The 24331-nt window shown below is 50.3% G+C and overlaps 15 protein-coding genes across 15 annotated transcripts; 8 read left to right on the top strand and 7 right to left on the bottom strand.

Annotated features, from left to right (window-relative positions):
* Positions 1-355: 355 nt before the first annotated feature.
* On the bottom strand, positions 356-985 carry B9G98_03274 (54S ribosomal protein L8, mitochondrial; the record flags this gene model as incomplete). Its single annotated transcript, XM_024809831.1, has 1 exon — positions 356-985. One exon carries the CDS (start codon positions 983-985, stop codon positions 356-358), a length of 630 nt encoding a protein of 209 aa, XP_024665599.1.
* A 217-nt stretch (positions 986-1202) lies between these two features.
* B9G98_03273 (hypothetical protein) lies at positions 1203-1472 on the top strand (the record flags this gene model as incomplete). Its single annotated transcript, XM_024809830.1, has 1 exon — positions 1203-1472. The coding sequence occupies one exon, from the start codon at positions 1203-1205 to the stop codon at positions 1470-1472; it is 270 nt and encodes an 89-aa protein (XP_024665598.1).
* Positions 1473-1490: 18 nt separating this feature from the next.
* B9G98_03272 (3-ketodihydrosphingosine reductase TSC10) lies at positions 1491-2381 on the bottom strand (the record flags this gene model as incomplete). The annotated part of the gene is made up of 1 exon (XM_024809829.1): positions 1491-2381. The coding sequence occupies one exon, from the start codon at positions 2379-2381 to the stop codon at positions 1491-1493; it is 891 nt and encodes a 296-aa protein (XP_024665597.1).
* A 76-nt stretch (positions 2382-2457) lies between these two features.
* Positions 2458-5145, top strand: B9G98_03271 (Glucosidase 2 subunit alpha; the record flags this gene model as incomplete). Its single annotated transcript, XM_024809828.1, has 1 exon — positions 2458-5145. One exon carries the CDS (start codon positions 2458-2460, stop codon positions 5143-5145), a length of 2688 nt encoding a protein of 895 aa, XP_024665596.1.
* A 69-nt stretch (positions 5146-5214) lies between these two features.
* On the top strand, positions 5215-6357 carry B9G98_03270 (putative magnesium transporter NIPA4; the record flags this gene model as incomplete). Its single annotated transcript, XM_024809827.1, has 1 exon — positions 5215-6357. One exon carries the CDS (start codon positions 5215-5217, stop codon positions 6355-6357), a length of 1143 nt encoding a protein of 380 aa, XP_024665595.1.
* Positions 6358-6402: 45 nt separating this feature from the next.
* Positions 6403-6855, bottom strand: B9G98_03269 (Eukaryotic translation initiation factor 1A; the record flags this gene model as incomplete). Its single annotated transcript, XM_024809826.1, has 1 exon — positions 6403-6855. One exon carries the CDS (start codon positions 6853-6855, stop codon positions 6403-6405), a length of 453 nt encoding a protein of 150 aa, XP_024665594.1.
* A 224-nt stretch (positions 6856-7079) lies between these two features.
* Positions 7080-7745, top strand: B9G98_03268 (CTD kinase subunit gamma; the record flags this gene model as incomplete). Its single annotated transcript, XM_024809825.1, has 1 exon — positions 7080-7745. One exon carries the CDS (start codon positions 7080-7082, stop codon positions 7743-7745), a length of 666 nt encoding a protein of 221 aa, XP_024665593.1.
* A 2080-nt stretch (positions 7746-9825) lies between these two features.
* B9G98_03267 (N amino acid transport system protein) lies at positions 9826-11526 on the top strand (the record flags this gene model as incomplete). The annotated part of the gene is made up of 1 exon (XM_024809824.1): positions 9826-11526. The coding sequence occupies one exon, from the start codon at positions 9826-9828 to the stop codon at positions 11524-11526; it is 1701 nt and encodes a 566-aa protein (XP_024665592.1).
* A 247-nt stretch (positions 11527-11773) lies between these two features.
* Positions 11774-12883, top strand: B9G98_03266 (hypothetical protein; the record flags this gene model as incomplete). Its single annotated transcript, XM_024809823.1, has 1 exon — positions 11774-12883. The coding sequence occupies one exon, from the start codon at positions 11774-11776 to the stop codon at positions 12881-12883; it is 1110 nt and encodes a 369-aa protein (XP_024665591.1).
* Positions 12884-12919: 36 nt separating this feature from the next.
* Positions 12920-14335, bottom strand: B9G98_03265 (Protein transport protein SEC61 subunit alpha; the record flags this gene model as incomplete). The annotated part of the gene is made up of 1 exon (XM_024809822.1): positions 12920-14335. One exon carries the CDS (start codon positions 14333-14335, stop codon positions 12920-12922), a length of 1416 nt encoding a protein of 471 aa, XP_024665590.1.
* A 214-nt stretch (positions 14336-14549) lies between these two features.
* On the top strand, positions 14550-15239 carry B9G98_03264 (Alpha N-terminal protein methyltransferase 1; the record flags this gene model as incomplete). The annotated part of the gene is made up of 1 exon (XM_024809821.1): positions 14550-15239. One exon carries the CDS (start codon positions 14550-14552, stop codon positions 15237-15239), a length of 690 nt encoding a protein of 229 aa, XP_024665589.1.
* A 392-nt stretch (positions 15240-15631) lies between these two features.
* On the bottom strand, positions 15632-18832 carry B9G98_03263 (hypothetical protein; the record flags this gene model as incomplete). The annotated part of the gene is made up of 1 exon (XM_024809820.1): positions 15632-18832. One exon carries the CDS (start codon positions 18830-18832, stop codon positions 15632-15634), a length of 3201 nt encoding a protein of 1066 aa, XP_024665588.1.
* A 163-nt stretch (positions 18833-18995) lies between these two features.
* Positions 18996-21077, bottom strand: B9G98_03262 (Poly(A) RNA polymerase protein 1; the record flags this gene model as incomplete). Its single annotated transcript, XM_024809819.1, has 1 exon — positions 18996-21077. The coding sequence occupies one exon, from the start codon at positions 21075-21077 to the stop codon at positions 18996-18998; it is 2082 nt and encodes a 693-aa protein (XP_024665587.1).
* A 352-nt stretch (positions 21078-21429) lies between these two features.
* On the top strand, positions 21430-22954 carry B9G98_03261 (putative serine/threonine-protein kinase IKS1; the record flags this gene model as incomplete). Its single annotated transcript, XM_024809818.1, has 2 exons — positions 21430-21467; positions 21508-22954. The coding sequence occupies 2 exons, from the start codon at positions 21430-21432 to the stop codon at positions 22952-22954; spliced, it is 1485 nt and encodes a 494-aa protein (XP_024665586.1).
* A 15-nt stretch (positions 22955-22969) lies between these two features.
* B9G98_03260 (Ras-related protein Rab-5B) lies at positions 22970-23566 on the bottom strand (the record flags this gene model as incomplete). Its single annotated transcript, XM_024809817.1, has 1 exon — positions 22970-23566. One exon carries the CDS (start codon positions 23564-23566, stop codon positions 22970-22972), a length of 597 nt encoding a protein of 198 aa, XP_024665585.1.
* Between the last annotated feature and the right edge of the window lie 765 nt (positions 23567-24331).

Here is a 24331-nt window from a genome sequence, read left to right as displayed (position 1 = left end):
AATAGCACTTGCACTCATGCGTTGAGGCAGGTCGCGTGTCAGTTATACAGCCGCCCCTCTGATGAGAAGAAACAAGCACTGTATTAACTCGTCGGCCTTTCAGTATATTGTCCTTACGCAGTGTTTGGCTAAATTAGGCACTTTGGCCGAGCGGTCTAAGGCGCTAGCTTCAGGTGCTAGTATCTTCGGATGCGAGGGTTCGAATCCCTCAGGTGTCACCACTTTTTTTTGGTTTTAAATTTTAGTTCTTTTTCGATCCTCACTAAAGTCCACGCCCTGCTGAGCAGCACTTATGTGCTTTGCGGCCTTCCTCGGAAAGTTTAAAGTCTGTTGGCTAGACACTACAATATATACACTATGCCTGTTTTTTGTTCAATGGATTAGGACGGAGCTCCAAAGGTGCCTTCTTCTTGGGCTCGTACTTGGGCAGAGGAGGAAGAGACTCTAGCTTTTCATCGGTATAGAACTCGTTCTTCATGAACTCAACTTCCTCCTTGAATCGACGAGTCGACTCATCATCACGGCAGATCTTTTCAACATTAAGCTTGGTGCGGGGATCCAAATCAGCACCCTGGCACTCCAGCCGAGCAACGATACGTGCCGTAAGAGCCATTCTCATATCACGGGGTCCACCGACTAATTCGAGAATGGACTGGGGGGCATTGTCGCCAACCCGGTTTTCAAGCTTCAGAACTCGAGTATACCCACCGGTGAACGACTTGTAGCGAGTGGAGATCTCACCAAGAAGCTTTGGTAAAATGACCTGTGGTTTGTAGATATCGTTCATTAGCCGCTGCTTTTTTTCATTGTTAGGAGTCGGCCCGGCCTTGATGGCTTTGGTGATCAGCCGCTCGACCGCAGTCTGCGCCTCCTTGGCCTTGGCGTGCGTGGTGATAATAGACTCGTGCTCTAGCACATTCGTGACCAGGTTGCGCAAAAGCGAAGCCCGGTGCTTCACCGTACGATTCAAGTGTCGATGAACCATGGAGAGATGGAAATTTTGTCAGCAGGCGGAAATTGTATAAAGGTGCGATCATTAGCTAGTCGTTAAAGTGGTTTAGTTTCGTTGCGCTGCGTTGCGTCTCGCTTAGCCTGAACTACAGAACCTCAGCTGATTTTGGGGATGTATAAAACAAGCACTTTTTGCAAAGCGTCTTATACTCGCCTCGACACCGCCAGTCTCTCAGCTTACCTCACCAATCATGGCCCGAATTTACGGCTTGTTTGGCGGCATTGTCACCGGTCTGTCTGTGACGTATTGCACAGCAGTCAAGATCCGCAAAAACACCCAAGACGTCTGCAGCGAGCTCCAGCTATCCCAGCTGCTTGCAGAGAACAAACCCGTGATCACGCGGCCCTACACCGACCCCATCAATTTGCAGACTCGCAGTCGCAAAGACATTATTGTGGACTTGTGGGACTCTGAGGTTATCAAGGCGATTCAGTGGGTCTATTCTCTCGGTAAAGCATAGGTGTGCTCATCTATTTGTCTACTCTTCGGTGCCCTGTTTATTAGCGTCGCGCAAGATATCACGGTCGATGGACCAAGCGACGATACGACCGAAAATCACAAAGAAGAACCCCACAAGGGACTGTAAAATGCCCCATCCGGACCGCGGGCTTGTGCCCATCATCGAGCTGCCCAGAATCCAGGTCACGGTGTCGGTGTAGACTGTATCATCCCCCATATCTAGTCGTTTCATAATGTATTTTGCGCAATTGTCCGGGCTCTGGGGCGGCGACGGGCCCTCGATCTTTTTGGTGATGGCCGGCTTTGTTTGTTCCTCGACCGTGTAGCCCTCGGTCGCCATAGTCCCCGGCACAATGTGTGATACGCGAATGTTGTGGGCCAGGCACTCTTGGCGGACGATATCTGAGAGTGCTCTTATAGCTGCCTTTCCCGGTGCATATGCGGAGTACCCAATGAACGGGAACACAGCCAGCGTAGAAGAGCAGTACACCAGCTGACGGCGCTTGTGCAGCTTGTCGGGCGAATTGGCCATTACCCTGAGCGCGGCGTGGCTAAAGTACAATGCAGTGTCGTAGACGGTTTGCATGTTCTGTGCCAAATCCTCAGCACTCAGGTCAATAAACATGCCCGGCCGAGAGGCCCCAGCACAGCAGTACACAATGTCGGGTATTTCACCTATTTGGCCAAACACTTGGTCGCACTCCTTCGCATTGGACACATCTGCACTCACGTATTTGATGTATTGGTCCTCGTGGCCAGGAGAGACATGCACAAGCTCTAAATCATTAACTGCCGCTTGCAGCTTCGACTCCGTCCGGGACACCAGCACTATACTGTGTCCGCGCTTGACGTGCTCCTTGGCAAGCGACAGACCCAAGCCCTGAGAGCCACCTGAAATAACAACCAGCATTTTTTATTATCCTATCAATATCTTAAACTCGGAAAGTGGTCTTAAGCCAGACTCTCCACGTGACGTCAGCAACCAAATGCATCCCTTCAAGCTGCTTGTGCTAACGGGAATCGTTCCTGTGCTGGCGGTCAAGGATTATTTGTTTCGAAAATGCGACCAGAACCCGTTCTGCCATCGCAATCGTCACTACGCAGTCGAAGCGCAACGCCCGGACTTTGTGACTCCCTACACGTTAGCAAACTTGGATACTGCCGACCCGGCGCACATCACCGGCACTTTGGTCAAGTCTGTTGGCGATCAGACGGTCGACCTCTCGCTGCTGATCGAAATTAAAACTGACAACACTGTGCACTTTGTCGTAGACGAACCCAATCGCAAGTTGGATAACCCGGCGTTGCAAGCCTCGAGGTACTCTCCGGCTGGCGACATTTTGGATCACAGCCAGGTGTCCAAGCTCAAACCGACGAAAAATGTCAAAGTTTCAAAGAAAGATGGTGCCGTGACCATATCCTTTGGCGATGGAAATGAGGTTGAAATCACTTTGAGTCCTTTCAAGGCCAGACTTCTCCACAAAGGCACAGAGCAGGTTGCTTTAAACAACCGCCAGCTTCTTAACTTTGAGCAGTTGCGCAAGAAAGACAGCAACGATGGCTGGAACTCGTGGGAGCTCCAGGACAATGCGTGGTCGGACAGTTTTGACGGAAAAACCGACGAAAAATCTCGGGGCCCGGAGGCTGTGGCTCTGGATATTGATTTCTCGAATTACAAACACGTTTTCGGAATTCCTGAGCATGCCGACAGCTTGTCGTTGAAAGAAACCAATTCCGAATCGGGCCACTCCGAGCCTTATCGTCTGTTCAATGTTGATATTTTTGAGTACGAAACCCAGAGCCCTATGCCCATGTACGGATCTATTCCGTTTATGATGGCCTCTAAGACTGATAGTGCTACTGGTGTGTTCTGGCTGAATGGTGCCGATACCTATGTCGACGTTTCCAAGTCTTCTCAAGGTGTTGGAAGTCACTGGATTTCAGAGGCCGGTAAACTCGACTTTTACTTGTTTGTTGACGACAAGCCTGCTCATGTACTCGAGGCTTATGGTAAACTCACCGGTATGGCAGCCCTTCCCCAAGCTTTTGCAATTGGATATCACCAATGTCGCTGGAACTACAACAGCCAGTCGGATGTGCTCGAAGTGAATGCCAACTTCGACGAGGCTTCGCTTCCTTATGATGTGATCTGGCTTGATGTTGAGTATACTGATGCCAAAAAGTACTTTACATGGAACAAGGATCAGTTCCCAGAGCCTGTGGAAATGCTGGGAGAGCTTGATGAAACCAAAAGAAAACTGGTCACTATTATTGATCCCCATATCAAAGCTGAAAAGAGCTACTTTGTATATGATGACTTGGTTAACAAAAATTTTGCTGTCCAAGATCGGGCAAACAAGCCGTACGAAGGACACTGCTGGCCGGGCAATTCTGTTTGGGTTGATTCTATGAATCCTGCCGCATCAGAGTATTGGGCATCGCTTTATGCGTTTGGAAACGATTTGGGTGGAGACGCCTTGAATCTTCATATTTGGAATGACATGAACGAGCCATCTGTGTTTTCGGGTCCTGAGACAACCGCTCCTAAATACTTGTTGCATCACGGCGGCTGGGAGCATCGCGATCTCCACAATGTATACGGTCAAACTCTCACCAATCGTACATTCGATGGTATGCTGAGCCGATACAATGGTGAGCAGCGCCCTTTCATTTTAACTCGCTCCTACTATGCTGGCAGTCAACGTATTGCCGCCATGTGGACTGGTGACAACCAAGCTGATTGGGCGTATCTGAAAGAAGCGACACCAATGATCCTTACTTCTGGTATTGCTGGTATGCCCTTCTCTGGTGCAGATGTTGGTGGATTTTTCAACAATCCTGATTCTGAGCTGCTCACTCGTTGGTACCAAGCGGGAGCCTTTTATCCGTTCTTCCGCGGTCATGCCCATATCGATTCGGCTCGTCGTGAACCGTATCTTGCTGAAGAGCCGTACAAATCCGCTATTTCCAACGCTCTTCACCTCCGATACCAGCTTTTGCCCCAGTTCTACAGCGCGTTCTACGAAGCATCGCAAACCCTGGCTCCGGTCATGCGTCCTTTGTTCTTTGAGTTCCCCGAGGAAGAGGCGGTTTATGCGATCGACGATGAGTTTTTGATTGGCGACTCGCTCTTGGCAAAGCCTGTTGTTGATCGAGGCGCCAAAAGCATCGATGTTGTTTTGCCGGGTGGAGGAGTGTACTACGACTATTTCACCGGTAAGGCGCACCGGGCGAACAAAATCACGGTCCCCACCGAGCTTGAATCTATTCCCCTGTTTGTTCGTGGCGGAAAGATCATCACTCGTCGTGATCGCCACCGCAGGTCTGCTGAATTGATGGCTAACGACCCCTACACACTGGTGGTTGCAGTTGACGACAGTGGCCGGGCATCTGGCAAGCTATACACTGACGATGGTATCTCCTACGGCTACGAAAAGGGTCATTATGCCCTGGCTGAGTTTGTTTACGAATCTGGTCAACTTAAGAATAAGGTTACGCATGCCGACAAAGCGTTTAATGATCTTAACATTGAACGCATCATTGTGTACGGAGCCCAGGCTTCCACGGCTCACGCGGGCAAAACGAAGTTCGATCTCGAGCAGACCGACGCTGGCTTTATTGTTCGCAATCCCCGCTTCAAAATCGCCGAGAACTGGACGCTTACTTTTAAATAACCTCATCTATAGCTTTCAGTCTGATTACATTTGAACTCACTGCCCACGCGACGTGACCTGTCAGCAGAAATGACGATGCTGGAAGATAAGTACATTGGCCTGGGACTGGCGATTTCCAGCTCCCTGGCCATTGGCACGTCATTTATTATCACCAAAAAGGGTCTGATATCTGCACAGGTATCGGGATTTCAAGGTGACGGATACCAGTACCTCAAGAACCCCTTGTGGTGGGCCGGTATGCTCACGATGGCTATTGGCGAAATTGCCAACTTTGCCGCGTACACTTTTGCGCCGGCAATTCTGGTCACGCCTCTTGGTGCCCTCAGTGTTATTATTGGCGCCGTGCTGGCCGCCTTCTTCCTCAAGGAGGAGCTGGGGGTTTTGGGCAAGCTCGGGTGTGCTATCTGTTTAATTGGGTCTGTTATCATTATTCTGCACGCACCCCCGGACAAAGACGTGCAAACTGTGGACGAGATTTTGAACTACGCCACGCAGCCGGGGTTTCTGTTCTACGTCACGTTGGTCACGGTTTTCTCGGTGTACATGATCTACAAAGTTGCTCCTCGCTACGGTCGCGTGCACCCCATGGTGTACATTTCGATCTGTTCTGCGGTTGGCTCGATTTCGGTAATGTCCATCAAGGCGTTTGGCATTGCTCTCAAGCTCACATTTGCCGGCAACAATCAATTTTCGCACCCCAGCACCTACGTGTTTGTAATTGTGGTTGCCGTATGCATTCTCACCCAGATGAACTACTTCAACAAGGCATTGGACCAGTTTGACACCTCGATTGTCAATCCCTTGTACTATGTGAGCTTCACGACCTGTACGTTGTGTGCGTCGTTCATCCTGTTTGGCGGGTTCAACACTACGAACGCTGTCAACACCATCTCGCTCATAGCGGGCTTCATTATTATTTTCACCGGTGTCTACCTGCTGAATGTGTCGAGATCCGAAGACGTCAGACACCTGCTACCGTCCAGATCGCTAGATGGCATCCCTATGGACAATACAGTGGCCGGAATGCAGACTCGCCGCAGCATCAACCTGCAGCGTCGGTCCCGCTCGTTCGGCACGCACGATTTTGAGGAGGAGGCGTACGGCATGTCCTCTTTCAACGACAACTCGAGCCGCAACGGAAGCCAGAGCGGCAGCAGAAGTGCCAGCAGAGAGCGCAGAGCCGCCCACGAGTCGCTGCTGCACAATAACTAAAAAAGAATTGACAAGGGGACAATAAATCTATATGAAGAAAAAAGACTAAATATCATCGATGTCGAGCTCCTCTTCGGACTCGCCCATATCGCTCTTGTCGTCGTTGTCGAACTCGAACAGCTCGTCCTCGGAGCCGCCCTCCTTGTCGCCCTCGTTGATGTGAGTGTTTTCAGGAAGCTCGCCCTGTGCCTTGAGTGCACGGGCCTCGTCGGGGTGGTACTTGAGAATGACGTCGGCCTGCTCAGGCTGGAACTCGCGGATGGACACCAGAACAATGTCGCCTAGGGAAATCCACACCTTCTTGCGCATCTTACCACGGATATGGGCATGACGCATGTCGCCATCAAAGCACTGGACCTCGACGCGGCCGCTGCCGAGCATTTTAGTGACCTGGGCGTACTCCTGGTCCTCGTCGCGGAGAACCAGCTCGCGCTTGAATCCTGTGTCGTTCTTTCCGCGTCTCCGGTTCTTTCCTCCCTTTCCTTTGGATTTAGGCATAATTAATGAAAAAAGTTACTGATTTGTCATAGGGGCTGGATATGAGTGCCCTGGCATGGCTAGTGGACCCATATTAAGGAGCCTGCCTGGCAAATCGGTTTGTTTCCAAGTTCGGCTTTGCAGCTAACCAGAGCTACGTTTACAAGCAAAGATAGCAAACCACCCAGTTTCTGGAGTTTCGAAAGTATAGCCGCCCGTCGCAGTTTTTCCTTAGCGTCTTTGTCATGGACTCCTTTGAAGCGACGCTTGAATTTGCAAAAATTCTCCGGAAACTCAATGCATCCACAAAGTCTCAGGATGCGGCAATACAATTTCTCATGAAAAACCGCGACCTCATGGAGGATTTGTACCGTTGTATCCTCTACGAGATGAGCAAGGGCACCATCTCGCTGCGCGTCAGCATCCTGTTCTTTTTGAGCTACCTGGCCGGCGTTTCCGTGAGCAAATCGCTGCCTTTCCACGGCTGGATTGCCCGAGACATCCCGCAGATAGTAGATCTGGCCGTTCCGCGCGTGCGGGCCGGACTTGCCAACGTCGCGCCCACTGAAAAAGTCTTGCGGGACCTTGTGGCCAAGAAGGTCGTTGAAGAGCGCCATCTGGTCCGGGCTCACGAGCACCTGGTTGAGCGTGCCATGCACATCCAGTCGACTCCTGGGCTGGTGGATCCCAACGTCCCCGAAACCAACAACGACGAGATCCTCAGGCGAATGGAAGAGGACCGGGAACGCGGCAAAAAGGTCAAGGAGGGCCAGTGGTCGGTCAATTCGGCAAGCGAAGAGTTTCTGGCGGCATGGGACAACATTGGCGGGCTCACAGAGCTCGATTTCGAACAGATGGACGAGGACAGCGAGATTTGTGCTGATTCGAGACAGGGCGTGCGGGCCCCCTGAGCTAGTGTGTTTATTTATTATATAGAGGGTTGCTCTAATTACGGGCCTGCTGCTTGGGCAGATCCCGCTCCTCAGCCCGGACTCGTTCGCGTGGGCTTAATACGCTAATACTTGTCCATAACTGAATCACCTTACACGAAAACGGTTTTTAGGCGCCCTGCAACCAAAAGCGGACATCAGCAGGAACACGTCGAAAAGTTTCTTGGCAAGCAGCCAATGCCCGCTTTCTTGGCGTACCGCTAAGCGAAAAGCGACAGGTTGTTGTGCTTTTCATTCGTTAAATGCACTAAACTCTACAAAACAAGAGGACAAGTCGGACCATGCGCATGTGAGCCGAATCAGCGGGTGGCCGATTTCCAGCCCCGCCTTGATGCAACGCAGACCAGCACATGCCACGCTACTCGGAGCTTTGCAAACTGAGCTCTACTTGCTGGTGGCGTGGTGTTTCTTTAAATCAACTCAAACTGCAGCCAATAGTGAAATTTGTGTAGCCCTTATCTTGATAATTAATTATCGCCCATGTGCAGCGCATGGCATATTGATCCGATCGTCTGATCCTTGAACCCGCCGGCTACCCAGCTGGCAGTGCTCCACGGGTCTAGTCCAATTCACAGTGCCTGCATCTACCTGTATTTCACCCAGGTCAGCTCTGAATCGAAGAATCGACGCGACAGACTGCTGTTTTACTGTCCCAGAGATATTTTTCGGATCCCGGGCCCGGCTGCAGCATGGGTAACACAACCTACGCAGCAAGTCAATGCCAGGAACTGGTGCCGTGTGGCGGTGATCCACACTACCTGGTAAGACTAGTGATCTGGGCCCAAAGAATGCAATTGTTAAGACAAAGCACAGCTCTGGCAGCCCGTCATATCTGGTCCCCGCTCGATCCCGTCCGGTCTCGATTCGTGAAAAACGCAGTTGACGTTTGCCGCACCTGCATATGCATGCATATTTGGGGCCGTGCGATTTTGACAAGATCCCCCCATACCTAACCATGAGCTCACACTAGCAAATGGGCTCCTTATTTATCTGATTTTCAGAATATTTGCAGAGAAAAGCTAAATGTAAAAGTCGCGGCCGCTTTTCATTACTTCCAACTTCCAGTGTCCAGGGTCCCCCGTACACATCGTCGGCGAAGATTTGTTCCCTAGGGCTTCGCTGCTGCCTAAAACATGGCACGCCTACGGATCGTCTGGAAAGCCTGCCCACACCGCGGGGCGATCTGCTAGGACCTGTGTATGCCCCGTAATGCCGAATTTGGGTAACCTCTGATGCCTAAACATCCGAGCCAAAAGCTCGCAAAACTCGCTGCGAATCAACCAATGTTTATCGCTCAGCCTTTGATCCAGATGCCCAAATCGGTTCGATTACATAACGTACACCGCCCTACTGCTGCACCAGAATGCTATGTGGAGAGACTGCGCATAACTACGTAATAAGGATGTAAGTCGATAGGTACCCTTCCCCACTTTTGACGCAAAAATTTTCGCTTAACACTTGTAGCCCAGCTAAACCAATACGGATAAGTACGAAATGTTGGGGCCGCCCAGCCATAGCCAGTAGGTAAATATTCTCTCGAGACTAGACTCAAGGTTCTCCAGGGCTCCGCCAGCACTTGTCGCTTCGCGCGATACGGATCGGGTGGCCTGATGCAGCCATAGGCAAAGATGGGGATCCCAACATCAGTGAGCACCACGCGTACGTCATGATAACTCGATAGCGATTTATCGTGGATCGGACCCCACCCCAATTGGAGCGCTCTAGCCCCACTTGATCTCTCGGGGCCACCCATGGGCAGATGAATCGGCGCCACCGCATCCGTTCATGCTCCCACCCGCAAACTTTATCTTGCTTTTTACGTATCGAAAATTGATGTATTATTCTGTGAATCCCCAGGCGCAAAGTATCCGGTTCGCTGTCCCATCGCGTGCAAAGACCTGCGTCCTGCGCAGTATGCAGCTCCCGCAGGCGTTGTCCTATCTTGCATGAGGGTTTACAGTGCGCATATATATGGCCCGATAGACTGACAAATAGCGTAGCGTTTAAATTAAACCAAAGGTTAAAGTCTACTCTCCAGCAAATGTCTTTGGTTCCTATTTCTAGTTTCAGTGGTGCTCTAGCTCCCAAGGTCTCGAAGCAAATTTTCGAAGAATCATCTGATGGTGACGACGAGAAGAATGTATACGAGCACTCCGACGAGGTCGAATACCACGACACCAACAAGCTCCCACTGCAGGTGTACACTCACTACGCCGAAATCCAGCGTAGTTACGAGGAGGATAACCGCCTCGACGAGCTGTACGAGGCCCAGGAGTTGCAGAGGAAGACTGACCCCCATGCTAACCTGACCACCGCTAAGCTCGAGTCCCAGCGCCAGCTCCGTGCCGCCAAAATCTACAGTGTCTTCTTCCTTATCACCACTGATATTCTTGGTCCCTCTAATGCCCCTTACGCTATCGCTCAGATGGGCTACGTGCCGGGTGTCATTTTGTACGTGCTGTTCGGTTGTATGGCCGCTTTCGGCGGTTACCTACTCAACAGGGCCTTCTGCCGTCTTGACTCCAACAACTATCCCATCAGAACCTTCTCCGATCTCGCTGCCCGCTGCATCGGTTACTGGTTCCGCTACCCTTTCGCTATTCTCCAATTCATCCAGATGATCATGAACGTCGGTCTTATTTTGTTGGGTACTGCCACCGCGGTTGCCGAAGTTATTGTCCAGTACCACGGTCACAACACCTTCTGCTTTGTTGTTAACATTCTTGTCTGGGCCCTGTTTGGTATGCTTTTGGGTCAGATCAAGACCCTGCACAGATTCGCCCACATCGCCAACTCGGCCGTCTGGATGAACATTGCCATCTGTATTATCACCATGGTCGCTGCTGCTACCACCACTCCTTACTATTCTATTTTCTGGGCTAACTACGGCCATGACTACCCTTACAACACCACTGATATTTTGAGATACGCAATCACTCCTGGTACTTTGTCCACCAGAATCGCCGGTATGAACAACATGGTGTTCGCTTGGGGTGGTGCCACCATTTTCTGCGAAGTTATGGCTGAGCTCAAGCGTCCTATGGACTTCTGGAAGGGTATGATCTGCGGTCAGGCCCTTATTCTTGTCGTTTACCTGTTCTTCGGTTTGTTCGTCTACTCCTACTGGGGCCAGTGGAGTTACGTTACTGCCAACCTGGGTATTGCCAAGCAGGGTCTCCAAGTCGCTGGTAACATCCTGAGTATCATCTCGGGTTTGCTTGCTGCGGTTCTATATGGTAACGTTGGTATCAAGGTTCTTTACCAGGGCTTCCTCGTCGCCGACTTCAACTTCCCCAAGCTCACCACCAAAAAAGGAACCATCTACTGGGCTATTGCTGTTGTTATTTACTGGGCTGTTGCCTTCATTATCGGCACTGCCATTCCTTCGATTAGTGCATTGGTCGGTATTATTGGCGCCTTCTGCATTTTCAACTTCTCCTACACATTCCCCTTCATGTTCAACTTTGTTCTCATGGTCCGGGAGGACGCTGGCCGGGGTGATACCTTCGATATCCAAACTATCACTGTTACCCGTGGTGACACTTGGCGCAATGCTTCACGCTGGAAGCGTGGTCTTTTCTACGGCGGAACCTACCGCTCTATGGTCAAGCTCGCATTCTTCCTCTTGACTCTGGCTTCCCTAGCCACCTGTGGTCTGTGCTCTTACTCTGCCATTGAGCAGGCTATTGCCGTCTACCAAACCAACGTGGCCACCAGTTTCGGGTGCAGTGCCAACGTCTGAGCGTGGTCTTTTCTCATTTCTTAATCGCAAAAAACTGTTAAATATTTAATAAATTGTTTTCTCAATCAGATAGCTGTTTCCTTGCAATCTGGCTCGCGGCAATCTTTGCTCCTCGACACTTTCTCGACACTTCCTCAACACTTCCTCAATCCGTCCACTTCAAACCTTCCTCCTCCGCGACTTGGCATCTCCGACGTATTGTCTAACTTTGAAGCTTCGCGGTCCCGCTTACCTAACCCGTTTCGGTATGGCCCACGACCTTGAGGCAGATTTGGAGTGGTTTTATCGCCATTCCGATCCATTGTTCTTAGAACGCAACTTGGAAAGTGCCCTTTCCAGCGAACGCCGATTGCTCGGTACCACTGCATCCACGTTGGCCAGAACCGTCCACAGCGGGAAAGGTCGCGTCGTAGACCCCGGCGAGAAGGTCCCCAGCTTCAAAGCTATCTCGGAGCTCTGCCAGCCATCCAAAAAGCCTAAAATTGCCTCAGCTGATGGGTTGCAGGGCGAGCTCTGGCACAAATCGGCGAAAAAAGCTGAGAAAAAGTACACCCCATCCCCAAGCCGTCCCATTGTGGACCCAAAATATCGCAATTTTCAAAGATTGTGTGTCGTTGGTACAAGCGTAGGGAAGTTTGTCTCTCGTGTTGAAGGGCTTTTGGTCCTAAGTATTCAGACTGGCCACAGAATAGTCGAGCTGAACATTACTACTGGGCGGCCCGTTCACTTTAGGACAACTCTCGAAAACAAATCCTTCACTAATTCGCTGATACTTTTAAAGGGTAACCAAGTGAGCGTTACAACCAAAACTTTGTCCGAAAAGTTCCCGGAGCCAAGGTCCGGTGTGCCCCAGGTCAACGCTCATCTGTACCTTCGTTCTGTCACAAGCACCTCGGAATACACGGGTGAAATTCTGGTTCAGAACAACTCCCATCTGCTGTCACCGCTCGATTCTGCCGATTCGCCAATTGAACTGGCCATGAGCTTTTCAATTGTCAATCTGTCGAGCGTCTCGCCAACAAGCCTGACATACAGTTTTGGTGAACGCATTTTAGGCCCCTATAAAGAGCTGCAGTGCCCCTTCACTGGTAGAAAGTTCTCCTCCTTGGGCAAGCTCTTGAGTTTCCATGCCCGCTATCACCCCAGCTTAGTTTTTCGGCCCCATCAGTCCCCTAACTGCGAGCTCACTATCACCATCACTCCCCACGCAGACAACGTAAAGCATTCCGAGAAAATGGCTTTCCTGGAGGATAGTGCTGTTGCCGGTCTAGACGAGTTTTATTATGTTAGCCCCTTCTATGGTGCGCAGTCTGCCGCAATAGAGGAACTTACCCCGAAAGAATGCTTCTTTTCCTAGGAAAAAAAAAGTCAGATTATTTATTACGTGGTATAACTAGTTGCCCTGAAGTGCAGCAGGATTGAATCCCTCTTGGGCCATGAGCTCAAGGAATGAGCTAATGTTCATTACACCCATAGCAACGCAAGCACTCCAGCCGGTTGCACCAAGAATGTCGAATAGAGCCAAGTAAAGTCCAAGTACGACACCACCAGTGGTTGCAGCAAGAGGAATAGTCTTCCGGAGCTCTTTGATTGCGCCAGTATCACGACGACCAACAATGACCATGTCGTTGTCTTTGAGCTGCTTGGCAATGTCGCTGGGAGCAGAGCCAGAGGCCTCGGCCCACAATCTCGAGAAAATAGTGATCACGCTCAAGGTGAACGCCAAGTACACAACGGCACGAACAGAGTCGGTAACCGAGAACGAGTTGTTGGGGGGCTGGAGGAAAGAAACAAGACCGCTAGTGGCGACCATGGCGTTCTCCTCAATCGCCCAGGTGCCCAATAACTTGACGGCCGGGTTTCCGGGGGCAAGCAGGTACAGGCTGCTAGACACAAGACGCAAAACAGCAAGAAGAGAAGCCCAGAACAAAATAGGAGTGCATCCCACGTAGAGAAGACGCACAGGGAAGGTAGTAGAGGCACCTCTCATTTTGGTTGATCGGAGAAGAATCTCGTACCTAAACATCGACACGTATACGATGACGATGAAAGCAAGAAGAGCTGTCATAATATCGACCAGGTTGGGCAACGACGAGCGGAAAACACCATCAATCAAGCTGTACTTGACAGAGCGGGAGTATAGGTTGTGGGTGAGGTTTGGCAGAGCGCCAAAGAATTGGTTTCCAGACTCAGTCTCCACACCAACCAACGAAACAGCCCACCAAACAAACCGTTGGGCTGACGAAAGGGTGGTGAATGCCATCACACCGGTGCCGAGACCGTAACCTTTAGAGAAAATCTCGTCTGCTAAAATCATGAAAAGGCCGCCGGTCCAAAGCTGGAAAAGAATGAAGGCAAAGTTCTTGTAGCCCAACTCGGCAGGCGAACCGAACTTGCCGGAAAATGAAAGCAGGATGCTGAGCGAAAAGGACAAAAACATGGCCAACAGCTTCTGGGCGCTCTGGAAAAGAGCGCGATCCGATCGCAGATCGAGGCTCACGGTCAGATATCTGCGCGATGCCAGAATCTGCAGTACAAACCCGGACAACACAATTGGAACGACGCCCAGTTCGAGAGCACTGCCGTTCGAGGCAGCTAAAAGAGGGCGGAGCCAGCCCCAAGCGTCCGGCGCCGTGAGCGGGCGCACGGCGCCGTACAGCGGCAGCTCAGACAGCACACTGTAGAGAATACCAGCGGCCACGAGCCACATCGCGCGTTCTTGAACGTCTACCTTCTGGTAGGGGACCTGTACTTCGGGCATGGCAGCCACAAACGGCTTTGCCAACTCTAAGACACGCAGGCGAGCCATGATGACAAAATTCAGGCTGTTGAAAATCTGGCTGTGGATTAAAGGTGCAGGCAACCCGGTGCGAAAGGAATGTTGATTTTTATTTAATTCAATTTCGGGTGCATGCACGAGCTTTCTTTTGGGCTTTTTTCGAAACTACACTGCTCGATCTTGTTCCACCAAAATCCTACATAGGTCCTTATCGGTGCATGCCAGCCCTTACCTCTTTCATTCAATGGCTGATCAACAAGTCGACTATGGAAAAGCCCTCGATTACTGGCAGTCTACGCCAGCGACCGTGGATGGTGTTCTCGGCGGCTTCGGTAACACGGTTGTGCCCAAGGTGGATATTGTAGGCTCGCAGGCGTTTCTGCGGCGCTTGAGCACACTGAGCCCAAACACATTTCCGAACTTGACTGATCAGGTTGGCCTGGACGTCGGCGCAGGAATCGGTCGGATCACCCGAAACCTCCTGGTGAAGTACTGTTCACGAGTCGACTTGCTCGAGCCGGCCGCACAGTTTGTTGCCCAAGCCAGACTGGAACTGGCAGACCTCCCTCAGGTAACCGAGTTCTATGAAAAGGGCATGCAAGACTTTGTCTTTGAGCAAAAGTACGCGATTGTGTGGTGCCAGTGGTGTTTGGGCCAGCTGCCCGACGAGGTGCTTGTCGAGTTCCTGCGTAAATGTGCCGACAACTTGGTCCCGGGCGGTATCATCGTGGCCAAGGAGAACAACTCAACCACCGAGGACCTCTACGACGACACGGACTCCGCAGTCACTCGCACAGACGCTAGCTTCCGCGCTATTTTCGAAAAGGCTGGGTTACGTTTACTACTGACTAGTATACAAAAGGGTATGCCCCGCGAGCTGTTCCCTGTACGAATGTATGCCTTGGCGCCGGCGCTCAAGGATAGACAGATCTAGTTAGTGTCAAGTCAGATAGGAGCGAAAGACTAATTGTATTTGTATCTTCATGTCGTTCAGATGAACTATGCATTTTGGAGATCATCACTCTTAACATACCTGTTATTTCTCATGGTGAAGTAGCTGCGTTGGGTTTGAATGAATTTTTCATTTACGCTGACCATGACTAAGGGTTGTCACAGAGACGTTCGAGCATGGTCAACTATGGTTTATAAATGCTAATCCATGGTGGGCGTGTGATCCGTTTCTGTTAGAGATGTTAGACTAGCATAATTGCAACCTTTTTATAAATTAGTGCCAACCTCGTGGGATTGGCATGCGCGTTCGCACAGAAGCGAATCACAGAGACGTTAAACTAGCATAGATCGTCACTACTCTTTATAAATTAATGCCTATTCCGCCGTGTTGGCCATGTGAATCCGCACAGCAACAAGTGTATCCATTAGGAGCTTTTCAAGAAGCTGGCACTCGGACTTTGACACACCTTTCTTGAGGTTGCGTCGCAGATCTGATCGCATGAGCGCGCTCTTCAAAATGCCCAACTCTTTACTTCGTTCCCGCATGTCATCCTGGGCCATTGACCGAGGCGGCGACGAGCACAGGTTCTCCATTTCAGACAACAACGGAATGGGTCGTGGCTTGGCCATCTGACTATGCTCCTCCTTGATTGTCACGATCTCGAACGGATCGCTGGTTTCATGCAGCCGTCTGAACAGATCCATGGCATGCATGCCCGGCGTAAACGAGTCGCTGCTGTTTGGTGGTGTCGCAAGCGTGTGCGAGTCGTAGCCATCTGCGGCAGTGCGTCGCTTCTTGAAACGGGCCAAGTCCTCAGTAGGGGACTGCGGAGGTGATGAACTAGGGAAGGCCAACCGCTTGCGAGAAGGTGTTTCCGATCCCAAAGAGGACGATAACAGAGGGATCGATGGCGGAATAACAATATCAGCAATCTGACCTGAGTGAACATGGTTGATGGTAGCCACAACCTTGTCAGAGAACTCTGCCTCGATTGGTACATTGGCAAACAAACTGTTCCATTTGTCTGCCGTATGCTGTTTGTGCTCGTCCAGTGACGACTGGAACCCCATGGCAAAGATATCAGCATTGGCAATGATATCGGTGTCCTCGACCAACTTATCAGCAAAGTCAAGCACCTGAGGGAAGAAATCATTCTGTACATTATAGGTGGCCGTCACGAGCTGACGAGCCAGCTGGACCCGGAAGGATGACGCAATTCCACTTAAATTAGGTTCGAGTGCAATCAAATCGTGGGCACGGAGAGATAAAGCTCGAACAATAACAACGTTGAAATCATTGCGATTACAGAGGGGCCCCGCTTTCAAGTCCAAAAGAGTCTGTAGGTCCAGCTGATTAGCATCGTAGCGACCCATCAAAGTGACAAATGGCTCGTTCTTACCGTGTGCTTTGAGCGTAGCTGAAAACAACTCGAGCCATTTTTCCCATGCTTCTTTGTCGAGGCCCCGCTCAGGACCAACGCTCAATATGGCCAACACGTTGTCAAGATCATCACCCTCGAGTGTGCAGGGCTCTGACGTGAGCTGGTTTCTTGTCTGTTGGGCGCACGTTTTCCACACTTGGCCAGTTGGAGCAATATTAACAGCGGTGCTCAACAAACTGAGCGCTCGTCGCAACGTCCCTGTCTTATTGAGAATCTGAACAAGAGCCTGCTCGGCAGGCTTTTCATCAACAACAGCAAAAATCCTGCCTAAAATAATAGAAATCGCACTATTGGCGTGAGACTTTGCCACAGCAACCACATTGTCATCACCTAGTGCGAACCGGCGCGAAAGCATGCTCGCGACGCCGATTGTGTCGATCATAGGCATAGCGAAATCGACAACATTCGGCTCCGGTACCTTTTGAATGAATGTGAGCATACTAGCGACCATGTTGACTGAATCATTGCTCTCATGGATCTCAGAAGCCAGTGATTGTTTACAGACAGCTGCAATTGATTGCCACAGGCCCATCACGACATCAGTGCCTGCGCTCTCTCGAATATCGAGGACAAGTTCCAAAACAAGGCTGAGGTTCTGTTTGATCCACCATGTAGGAAACCCACCGATTTCTGAAAGCTCGACGTCGCTGCCGATAATTTTGGCTCGTTGAGGTTTTGACCCTGGAGTTTGAAGCTGGCCACTCCGGATAATACCATTCAAAACTTTGATAGCTTCCGTTTGCGCCTCTGAACAGCCACTGGCAAATAAATACTGCATAACTGGTGCGACAACGTTGGTCCAGACCAAGTCGTAAAGCTCTGGCGTCACCGGCTGAATGCGAAGTCCAATATATAGAAGAGCATTGAGAATACCAAGCTGTCTCTTCAAGATTACCGCCGGAACGTTATCACGTACGATTCGCAAAGGATATATCAAAAATTGTAAGCAGCGGTCGTACTGTTGGGGCTTGGTGTCAAACGCAAGAACATAAATAGCAGTGCGCCAGGCAATCAACGCGGCTTCACGGGTAGACAAGAACGCGGAATGTAATGCCTGTTTGCAGATATCTATCCATTTGACCATGAAGGGCCATTCAACAAGTTTGTCACCGCTATTTGAGTGCAGAGCCAGCAAAACATTACTCCAAATCGACATAGTGGTGCGGCTTTCCCCCTGCAATGTTACAAACACCGAAAGCCTTTGGCAGATCACATTACCACATGGCTCGCCATCAGCATCGGTCGCGTCAAATGCATCGAAAATTGCAGAAGATATGGATCGCTCACAGCTCAGTTTACGGTTGCATTCAGTCAATGTGTGAAGGGCATGTTGGCGAACCAAGGCGTTACTGTCACACAACAAGTTGACAATGGTTGCAACCCACAAAACAGCACTTGTTGCCATCAAGTTGCGATGATGAACCAGCATCATTCGGTATGCTGTGAGGTATTCAATAGCCAGCGTGGCCGAGGGGAAAGTGGGTCGCGTTCCAATGGCCTTAAGAAGACGTGCTGCCATGTCGCTCGACAGCGCTTTTGGATAATAGAGATTCGTAAAAAGCCGTATACATGCCCCAGTAAGTGCTTTGGATGCGTCAGGAGAGGCCAGAATATCGATGGCACTGCCCAAAAAGAATCTAACGTACTCGGCTTCAATTACGCTAGCGATGGGCTCCGCAGAGAACATAGCGTCCAATACCCTGTAAATCTGTACAATATTACGCACCTCTAGCACGTCTGTAGTGTTTTTAAGTGTCAAAAAATCGCGTTTTATGGCCTGGATAACTTTTCTCGCCTCGCCAGCCACCTCGGTGGCTCCTTCCCGAGTCTTTAAACATGAGTTCAAGATGGTGTATGCCTCCAGTAATGACGGCAAGCACCCTTCGTGGTCCTCGTGCTGATTTTTGCGGTAATTGTTAAACAGGATCGCGTCTTTGATGAGACCAAATACTTGCGGAGCGTTCTTGGCCGGCACGTTGGATGCGCCGCCAAACAGCTGGGATAACAAGCTCCGCGGCTCCTCTTCCGAGCAGTTCTGGACTTTTAGAATGCCATTTCCGGAACAATGTATCTTTTGGGTTCCGTTTGTTTCTGTACTGTCCTCGAACCGGACTTTTTTGCACCTTCGAGTCATGACACGAAACGCGGGTTAGGACGGCGCGTGTAAATTGAGAATCCACTTTAGCTGCAGGTCCGAGTGCACCAACGTAGGGTAATGTTTGGGATAGTACGGTTGAGGACTTGTTAGCGGAATTAAGGCAAATTAATGTACAGTTAAATTATGGATCATGTAGAGCTTATTCGGTTTTGACCTTGGTTTTGCCTTTTTGGGACCGTTTCTCGTTTTGGACTTTGACGTCATTTTTTTTGGTGCTGCCTTCTGTCGGCTCTTTCTTGACTTCCTGCTTCGTATGCGGTGTTTGCTTGCGGGTATTTGGTTGGGACCGGTGTTTTGGAGCGGGTTTTGGCTTAGACTGCTGCTGCGATTCGGGCGGCACACTGCTAGTTGACTTTGATTTGTCGTCGGGCTTTTTGTTTTTCTTGTTGTTGCCGCTGTTGTTCTTTTTCTTCTTCTTGTTCTTTTTCTTGTTGTCCTCGCTATGATTCTTTCGTTTAGATCCAAGAGTCTCGAACTGGGGAATAGAAGGGCCGTCCTTGGTATTCTTCCTCTTGACATTGTAATGTGAGTTCTCAGCATCCTCATCATCGCTCAGCTTTGCAGTTTGTTTCTTTTCCTGCGGCGGCGACCCAGGAATCTGAAGCCTGTCCCGTAACTGCTGCCTAGCCCGGTTGTCTCGCTTTTCGTTCTTGACATTTTCAAGAATGTTGTGGATCTCGTTCCTTACCTTGCTTCTGCGCTGGACAATCAGATCATAGTCGTCAATCGGCGTGTTTTCGGGCTGCTTATTGGGCTGTGCAAGATTGACATCACTCTTCACCAGGGCGGCCAGGAACGATTTCTCACATCTCACCTCCGGCTCGTACTTTTCATACTCAAAAAACATCCGCTTCAGCAGATCTGCGGCATGTGCAAACTCCTTTTTAACAACATGATAATTGAAACTCGATCGGGCAACATTATTGCCTGGATCATTGGGGTCCTGGATGGCGAGTGAGTCTGGCGTGGAGGACTGCATATCGATGGACTGCCGCTTCAAGATATGCTCCATATTCCCCGTCATGCCTAGTGCATATGTGTTGTAGTCAAAAGTTTCGCCGTAGAGTATGAAAAACTCCAACAATAGGACGCCAAGGTTCTCGAGGGGATCGATTCTATTGGCTGAGACTTGGGGGTGGTTTTTCAAAAAAGATACCACCATGCAGATTGTCGAGTACCCTCCCAAAAACCCATGAGAAACATCACTGAGACGACGTCGTCTCAGGAACTGTTTCAGCACCATAGCAAGCGGCTTCACAGCTGGGCTCTCAGATAACCAGTGTTGAACTTTTTCCACGGCTCTAGTTGCTGTTTGTTGTTCAAACGAGATATCCACTGGGATTTTGGTTTCGGCATCAATGAACTTGATAATTGGCACACGAGCACGGCTAATAACCTCGACCTTAGTGGCGTATCCATGTCTGCGAACCCGATCCGCCAGCCGGTACAGTTGTGTGCGGCTGTTTAGCCGCTGATCCTTAGACAACACAACCATATCAACATCCGCTCCGGGCAGGTGCATGCCCATGGCGTATGACCCAAACGCATGTGCTCGACAATCTGGCCATAGCTGTCTCATAACACTTCTTATCCGCGCAACGAGGTCCGCTCGAGTCTTGTTGTCGCTTTCAGTGGGAGAAACGTGTTTGACGAAATCAACGATCTCTTTCGAAAACTGCGTGGCCAGCGAGCAGTTTGTATGCTTCTGCAGCCAAGGACTCGGGTAGTCCGGTAGTGGCAGTGGGACCTTGGCGAACTGCTTCTCTCGCTGTGCTTCCTGCTCTTGTTCTTCGTTTGCTTCGAATTCGGTAAACCTCCTATTCATTTCCTCATTAACTCCTTGGTCGTCCGAGAATGCTAAAAAGTCGTCGCCGTCGTTCGTATGCCCTTCCTCTAGACCTCCCATCGATTCAGGCGTGCTCTGATCTTCAACTGTGATGATTTCCTTTGTTATCTCTGGCTCATCGCTTTCTTTGTAGTTGTACCCTATTATTCCTTGGCCAGGTACAAGCCGATCCGCTTCTTTTGTTAGAAATCCACTCGGAGAGGGCTGTGGAGAGTCGTCCTTTCTACGACCGTTAGGACGGCCACGGCCGACGTTGGAAATCAGCATGCCGGTGGCACGCCCTTTTTTTGTGGAATCCTTGATCCTTTGGATCCTTGAATTCTTGCTTTTGTGGCTATCTGACCATCCTTTCAAGGCCCGTTTCCTCGTCGGCATGAGCTGAATAATTTGTCGCTTTGGAACAAAAATAAAGAGCGGGGAATTAGTGAACGACTGGCTTTGATTCGAGCAGCGTTCGTCTTAACTTGGCACTGGCTCTTTTTATGTCTCTTGGTGCTGTGTTTATTTATGTGAAGAAAATAATCTTCATGGTTCAGCGGAGTATCTTAAGGTCCTTACTTAGTGAGCATAGGTTACCGACCAGAAAATGTACAAAAAACTAGAGCCGAATACTTGAATAACCAAATTACAGAACGCCAAGCATAATTTCAAAGGGATGAATACCGCGCAACCATATAAAGTATAACTACACAGATGAGCTTTGCTCAGGAGATCGTAATCACCCAGCATGTCGTTGATTCGTGCCGGTAGTGGAGAAGTGACACTGTAAGTACAACAAGCAACGGACGAGAGAAAAACTAACCAGACACCGGATATCCGAGACCAAAGTAGTTGTGTATGATCGCTCAAGCCGCCAATTGACGGTAGTTCCGTCGCCTAACGACCCGCCGCCGCGTGGGCCGAATGAGCATTGTCCGACGTGTGGACAAAGAATTGACAGACCATTCAACAAGCACGACTTATTCCCCGAATACTTTAGTCTCTTGCAAAGTGTTGGGCTGGACGACTCGAAGCCGCCGGTGAAAACAGGCATTTCGTCGACTGCGTTGAGCCAGGGCTACTTTGACCGATTTTTCAAAACATTGCGGCTATTAGGACGTGGGTCCCGGGCCTCAGTATATCTCGTCGAACACATGCTTGATAATTTATCAATTGGTAAATTCGCGCTCAAAAAGGTCCCTGTAGGCAACGATCGGGAATGGCTCGAGAAGGTGCTATCAGAAGTACACCTACTGCGACAATTGTCACACAGCAACCTGGTGAAATACAATCACGTGTGGCTTGAGCTTTCCAGCCCGTCCTCGTTTGGTCCAGAGGTACCATGTGCGTTTATACTCCAAGAGTATTGCGAGGGCGGCACTCTGGAGGACTATGTTTTCCAGCGAAAGACCAAACCCACACGCCGCTTATCGGCAGTAGATTCAAGTGAAAAGCTTGAACTTGGGGACGAGTATGATCGTAGTGACGATGGCCGGCTTTCAGTCTACGAGATCAAGAGGTTCATGATCGACATCACAGAGGGAACCCGATACCTCCACGAGAAAGGAGTGATACACCGTGACCTGAAGCCCTCGAACTGCCTACTGCAGTACCGCCACGCCAATGATCTTCCAACCGTGCTTCTATCAGACTTTGGCGAGAGCCAATTGGAAGGAACCATGCGTCATGGCACGGGATCCACAGGCACGCTGGAGTACTGTGCGCCAGAGCTGCTTCGACCACTGAACGGGCAGCTGCCATTGTTTTCGAAAAGGTCAGACATGTTCTCAATTGGCATGATACTGCATTTTCTCACCTTCTCAGATCTGCCCTACTCCGATGCCTGGCAGTCTCACGGCGACCTAGAGGCCCTCAAAGCCGAAGTGGCCTCGTTCGCGTTCAACTTTGGGCACAGCAACACAAGCATGCACAGAACAGACCTTGGTGCGCTTATACCGTTGATGAGAAACCTGCTGGGTGCACCAGAAGTTCGTCCCACCGCCAACGTGCTGTTAACGGCTCTTGAGTTCGTGGACGTCCCTCAAGTCCCGCCCCAAGCCATAGGCAAGCGATTGCCGGCAATTACACAGGATGCTATTCTGAGGATTATAAAAATATTGAGTGTATGCATTATACCAGCGTCACCAACGATACTCCGCGTTCTTGGATCGCTGGCGGCTGCCGAATGTGTGATAGGGTGGCCCGTGCATTTGTTTGTGGGGCACTGGGCAATTCTGCTGGGGGCCAAGATATACGACCAGTACACAAATTAAGGGATGCATACTGTATTAACAAGCACAACCATTCTGCTGAGCCCGATTGAGGTCCAGAGCTCTCCGTTCTGCGCGCTCCCGCTCTCGTTCGACGTCCTCGATAGGCATGCGTTCTGCAATGGCCTTGAACATTTCCTTGACGCTTTCACCGGTCTTGGCTGAAGTCTCGAAATACAAAAGACCCGCTTCGCGAGCGTACTCTGCAGCCTCTTCGCGATCGACCTGTCTCTTGCTAGTGAGGTCAGCTTTGTTCGCAGCCAGGGCAATGACAATGTTGTCGCTAGCCTGCAGTTGGAGCTCCTTTACCCAGGATTTTGCGCGGCCTAGCGATGTAGAGGAGGTCAGATCGAAAACTACAACCGCGCAATTTGCGTTACGATAGTACATAGGGGCCAATGACTTGTATCTCTCCTGGCCGGCGGTATCCCAAATCTCAAACTTGATAACAGTGTCGGGTTCCAGGCGGACGCTCTGGGTCAGAAAGGCAGCACCGATAGTTGATTGGCGGAACTCGTCGAATCGATCTTTTGCGAATCGGTTCACCAGTGATGACTTCCCCACGGCAGACTCACCAAGTAAAACAAGTTTGAACTGGGCAAAGCGCTCGCTCATAATTTTACAATTAGTGGATCGCCAACAATTTCTTCCAGACTTGGAGTGTAAACTATAAAAACACCTCGAATTCTAGCAAGTTGTGGCCAGCGGTGCGGCCAAGGTGGGTACTTTGAATTCTGGGTTTGCCTTCAGATAGGTGATGCTAACTCAGCAAACCTCTTTTGAGAGTCAGCACACCCTTTGGCGTCGAGAAGCGGCTAGTAATCAACCGTCCCTTGTAGAGGGTGGAAGAGCCCATGTAATTTAGTGCGAATCGAGCCTGGCCCTGGTCCGTCTATAATTGCCGTGGGCCAAGACAGATATCTGGAGGACAAACCGGGTTACGAGGAGTATCAATGGTTTAATTAGCAGGGTAGATAAATACAGTAAGCTGTCGCGTGGGGTCGATCTAGTCTGATTAGGGGGTAGCCTCGTGAATGGGAAGCCTAAACTACTGGAATTTAGATGTAGGGCGTCTAACGCCTCAGATGAGGCGAGCAAGCGAATTATTTGCGGGACCCGTTGCACCAATATTCAGCTATGAAATAACTAAATAATCAGCTCAAATAATTAACTCGATTAACGTTAAGCCCGCTTTTTCCAGAATTTTTTTTTCTCCCTCTGGGTACATGCTGGTCGCAAGGCCGCACGGTCCATTGTTTTGATGCAGCACCCCCTTGGGGAGAAACGCCCGCAACGTCCCATAGCAACCGGCACTGAATGGAGCAATCAGGCGCAAATTGCTGATCAGCAGAGCTCTCAATTACAGATCAACTGATTTGT

This window comes from Wickerhamiella sorbophila, assembly GCF_002251995.1.
Source record: "Wickerhamiella sorbophila strain DS02 chromosome Unknown contig2, whole genome shotgun sequence".
In the NCBI taxonomy this organism is placed as follows: Eukaryota; Fungi; Ascomycota; class Dipodascomycetes; order Dipodascales; family Trichomonascaceae; genus Wickerhamiella; species Wickerhamiella sorbophila.
Note: the sequence above shows the minus strand (reverse complement) of the source record. Positions and strands in the feature narration are given on the sequence as shown.